The sequence below is a fragment of the Colobus angolensis genome, unplaced genomic scaffold (assembly GCF_000951035.1).
Source record: "Colobus angolensis palliatus isolate OR3802 unplaced genomic scaffold, Cang.pa_1.0 Scaffold329, whole genome shotgun sequence".
NCBI lineage: Eukaryota > Metazoa > Chordata > Mammalia > Primates > Cercopithecidae > Colobus > Colobus angolensis.
The window spans coordinates 1204974-1210298 of record NW_012116588.1 but is presented as its reverse complement, the minus strand read 5'-3'; the positions used below and the strand labels follow the sequence as shown (position 1 = coordinate 1210298).

The 5325-nt window shown below is 38.4% G+C and overlaps 1 protein-coding gene across 1 annotated transcript in view; it reads right to left on the bottom strand.

The window, feature by feature from the left end:
* HEATR6 (HEAT repeat containing 6) overlaps positions 1 to 5325 on the bottom strand; it is a 36947-nt gene that overhangs the window by 26519 nt on the left and 5103 nt on the right. The window contains 5 exon segments of the mRNA XM_011951895.1: positions 779 to 916; positions 1772 to 1873; positions 3270 to 3384; positions 4218 to 4333; positions 4868 to 5011. Of these exon segments, the coding sequence (XP_011807285.1) occupies positions 779 to 916; positions 1772 to 1873; positions 3270 to 3384; positions 4218 to 4333; positions 4868 to 5011 (615 nt within the window).

Sequence of the window (5325 nt, the reverse complement as noted above, 5' to 3'; positions counted from 1 at the left end):
TCCTAAAAGCAGCCAGTCTATATACTTAGTGTTTAGCACAGTGTCTGGAATACAGCAGACGTTGGGTAAATGCTGAGTGAGTGAATGAGTGAAGCAATTTCTAATAAGAAGCATTTTGATCAGGTATGACATTTCTGTAAGTGAATCCTTGGCCATACATCTGTATGCTGCAGGTTCTCCAACCTCAGCATGAGGCAGATGGCAGCTATCTGGAAAGGCTGGGAAATCAGGTGACTGTAAGGTATGGAAATGGCGCACTGACTGGTAGGTGGGCTTCTAACGATCTAGAGAGGGGCTGGCAAATTATGGCCCAAAAGCCAAATCCAGCCCAACACACAGCCTGCTTCTGTAAAATAAAGTTTTAGTGAAACAGTCATGCCCATTCATTTACATAGTGTCTACGGCTGCTTTTGCTCTGTTACAATAGAGTTGGCAGTTATGACAGACCTAAAGTATTTACTAGCCTTGTAGAGAAAGTTTAGAAAACATTTGTTGACTCCTGGTCTTGAGCATCACGGGGATGAGAATGCTTGGTTTGGGGTATAAAGTGGATGCTCATTTTTATAGCTGTCACACTGACTACACCTCTAAGCAGTATAAGATGCTTAACTGGTACTTTGAGCATCAGATGAATTTAAATTTACTATGCTAACAACCCCAAACTGAAACAAAATTCAAGGTAGGCTTTTAGGGTAGTAGTGATGCAAATCATAGAAAACACACATAGCAATCTATTAAAAATAAGCCACAACTTAAATCGAAATAAACATAAATGTACCAAAGTTGGTCAAGAAGCACTGGATTCTGATTGCTGTGGTTTGATAGGTGTTCACTCATCATACTGAGGAAGCGGAGTTGGGTATAACACCGTGGGCATCTCTATGTTTAGTCCGGGCAGTCCGTGAAACATGAACTTCTAACAATGATGAATCAAGGACACACACACACACACACATACACAAAACCAAAAAAGCCATTAATCATAAAACAGAACTATTTACCATGTCTGGATCAGAACACTCACAGATTAATGTTCAAAAGCCTACTAAGGAAATATAAATGAGACAGAAAATAGATACCTTGAAGGTGTAGGGCTTAAAGAAGAGCTGAAGTTTATCTGGCCTCCAGCTGGATCTGGTTTGGTCAGATCAAATCAGGTCTGGTTTCAGTTTCCTTATTTATTCATAAAATTTATCCAATTACTTTATCTGTCTATAATTTTTTTAAACCAATTTATCATTTTTATTTACCTGTCTCCACCTATAGCTATCTCTCTATTTGATGTCGGAGCAAGAGAATGCCACAAGGAAAGAATTACTTCTTACTTTGCTGGCTGAAGAAGCTGGGTCCCCAGAGATGCTGGCCTGACTTTCCGACTGACTGGCACACTCGGAAGCTGCCCACTGACACACGTCTTGGTTGGCCTGCCTACTACTTGGAGAAGAAAGCCAAGGAGAAGCACTGGCTCTTCTTGCAAGTACAAACAGGTACAACATAATCTATAATTAAATCTTCTACAGGTCATACCCCCCTACCTATTCCCTTCCTAAGATTCAGAGATAATTTTAAAATGTTGATGCATTTATTAAATGGAGATTTATTATTTTCTGTTCTTAAGTGTCTTTGAATATGAACATTTTTGTCTGCTTTCTCAAAATATATGTAAGAAGTTTTAATACCTCAAAGTTAGCCTTAGAATAAGGCTGTAAAGTGGTCCTTGTACCATGGGTTGAAACAGGAAAGACAATGATCATATGAAGACGTGCCTTACCTTTAGCACAGCTAAAAGTGCTCCAAGTTCATCAGTCTGCGTTAGTTTCATTCTCCCACCATTTAGAAGTGACTGTATACCTTTTAATGCATTTTGCAGTAACTAGGGGGAAAAGGGAGACCCAGTTAGAAGGCAGAATAAAATCTGGTTGTCCAGGAATCAACTCACTAGCACCACTTAGGAAGGAAGAGAGACAGTCTCTGGATGATGAAAAAAACCTTTAGACACACACAAACACACACAGAGCAGAGATGAAGATCCAAGGAGACCTGATAAACTACCATGAATTCTTTTCTAGAAGAAAAGAATAATGAAGTGGTCTTATTGTACACGTTTATAAACCCGTATGTGCAAATGGTAAGAAAAAAGAGAGAAGACGTTTAGCAAGAAAAATGTCATAAGGGATAAAAAAGAGATAGCACAGATCATAATTGGGGAAGCTCTGTAACATGGCAAACCCAGCCCTCTTAAAGGCAAGGGGATGTATGTGGGAACAGATGATAAATTATAAAAACTTGGTTTCTGGAGGACAATTCTGATCAAGATTGATTTCTTGACTCAGTAATCTCATTTCTAGAACTCTGTCCTTAAGAAATACTTCCTGCATTGGGATGATGTGAACTGTAGTCTTGTTTGAAATAGTGGGAAAACTTTAAAAACTTCAGTTATGATGATTATGATAATAATTATAAAAGAAGCTAACCCTCTGCTAAATGTAAAACTCAACAACAAGAACAGCAGACCCTTTGAATGCTTTATTTCATCTACTTCTCTTAAGAACCCCACAATGCGGTTATATCAGTCCCTTTTCAGGGAGGAACATGGAGGCTCCAAGAAGTTAACTAATTTGTCCAAGGTCTTCCAGCCATAGCAGTTAGAAAGTATGAAGTATATTAACAGGAATCGAATAGATGTCCCAGAGATATTAAGTTTTAACAAAACAAGAAAGTTACAAAACAGCATGTTAAATATGACCCCATTTAAAGTTGTAAATATGCTCATTTACATACATAAAAAAACTGAGTGCATATAGCACAAATTGTCTTCAGTGGCTATATCTGAGCAGGAGACTAGAAGGAACTTTATCTTAGATATATAACATTTGAAATGTGTTACTCTAAATTAAAAGATGTTAACAAACTGTAATTTGCATCATATTTTTTAAAAAGAAATAAAATATTGCAGATATATTTGGTGAAATCTCTCTTTACTTTCATCTTAAAGACAGTCACTAGCCTGCAACTGTTGCTTTTATACTCAGAAGGAAAAAGAATAGTTTCCTCTAAAAAGCTAGAATTGTAAAATGTAGCAAATAAAAAGCTTCTTATAATTTAAACCGAAATGGTATGATTTTAGTCTTTTTAGGTTACAAACATTTCATGTATGTGTATTGCTCTAGACAAAGCTAATAGTGCAAATTAAGCTCATTAGTAACACTTTTCCCATCTGCTTCTAGACACATCCACGACATTCACTAGATCAGTGATAGTTCACTTACCATGCAAAATGTGATATCATCCATATCAGATGATTCTGGAGATGGTAAAATAGTCAGGAAAGCTTGGAAACAGATATTTTGGTAGGGTTCCTCCACATATGGCTGTCCTGGCACACTAAATGCATATAGAGAAAACAACTCAAATTCAGTCTCCTTTGAAATGAGGCTTGCAAAAGACTAATTAAAAACAGCAGTAATATAGACTATTAGAGTTGGAATATACCCTTGAATGCAACTATGCTATGAAAAGTTATTAGTTTGGTTAATTAGTTACTGCTGGGGGACAGGCACAGGGCTAGAATGAATACAGAGGAAGGGTGGTTTCCATAAGGAAAGGTTACAGAAGGTTGTGGTAGAAAAAGTATGGAGAAAGAAAAATCTTGTTTTAGTTCTGCTGTTCAGTCCCAAGAGGGAAATAATCCAGATAGGTCCCGTCAAGCTAGAATCACCCATCTGTACTTGCCTTCCTACTCACTGGACAGCACTGTGCCATGCAGAGACGAGTTCACATTTGTGCTGCTCGTTTTCAACTGCCTACTGTGAGAATCTAGCGTGAGCAGCTGGGGCTGTTTCTGTCTTCTTCAAAGAAAAGAAATTGCCCTTTACAGATACATCTCGCCAGCACTGAAATTTGCATGAATATATCCTTCTAAAAACTTAATATACTTAGAAGTTATACCAATAGAAAACAAAATTTTGACATACTGCACATTATGTCACTATTACCACATTTTAGGAATATGGTCCTAGTCTATTTTTTCCTTCTTTACAAGCAATATTAAAATTAACAAACAACATAAGATGATTTTATTAGTAAAGTACATGGGAAATGCAAAGTTAGTTATTTGTCTAAGTCGGCTCTGGCTTCAGGCAGAGGGAACTACCTACAAAGGGCCCAACAGAGGCACTATCTTATGACTATTGAGAAACTTGACTGGAGCCACATACCTGAGACATAAGTTTGCCATACAATGTACTGCAGCTCTCCTGACTTCAGGATCAGACTGAGCCAAGTCACTCAACTTCATTAAGAGTCCAGTCTTGCCTAGTAGCTCTGGGAGGTACTAAGACAAGTAAGAGTCAACATAGGTCAAAGAAAAGCTTCTAGGAAAATATGTTTTACACAGATTTTCCTTCCTTCCTTCCTTCCTCCCTCCCTCCCTTTTTCTTTCTTTCTTTCTTTTTCTTTCTCTTTCTTTTTTCTCTTTCTCTCTCTTTTTTTAACTAAATGGCAGTTAAGCACCAAAAGACTAGCCGTTAGATAAATGTCTCAGATGGATATGCAAAGATATGCCAAAAAGCATCAATAAGGATCACTACTCCCAGCCTAGGAAGCTGCTGATGCTCTTTAGTGTGGCCGCATGGTTGATGGGTAATGATAATATTAAGAATAATGGTTACTATCTACCAAGGGCCATGAACTTGACAAGTATTGTCTCACTTCATCCTCAGAGTAACAATTTTATACATGAGGAAACAAGGCCCAGAGTGGTTAAGTAAGAATTGCTAGAGATTAGTAGCAAGATAGAAACCTGAACAGTGTTGGCACCAGAGCCTGTGCTCCTGGCCTTTCAAAGGAAGGATTAAGCACTTTAAACTATCTTTTGACATTTTGAGCCATTGCAGTACACCAGAGCTGCCAGAGCTTGAAGAATTTCCATGTGTGTCCAGGAACTACACTGATGAATAGCCGAAATAGTATACGCCAACAGGAAATCCAAGTGCTGTTCATCCACAATTACCTAACACAACAGGAAAAGATATATTCTGATCTAAATTTTAAAAGATATTATGCTTTTATGGACATGTATGCTCACCTGAATCAAGCTGTATAAAAGACAGAGTGTGTGTCTGTCGTTTATGTGTCAAAAGGATCACCTCTAAAGGGCCTGAAAGTTTGATCAACGTAGGGGCCTTCTCCCCGCCCTAAGGTCTTGCTCACTTCTTCCTCTTTTTTTTTTGGAGACGGAGTCTAGCTCTGTCACCCAGGCTGGAGTGCGGTGGCGCGATCTCGGCTCACTGCAAGCTCCGCCTCCCGGGTTTACGCCATTCTCCT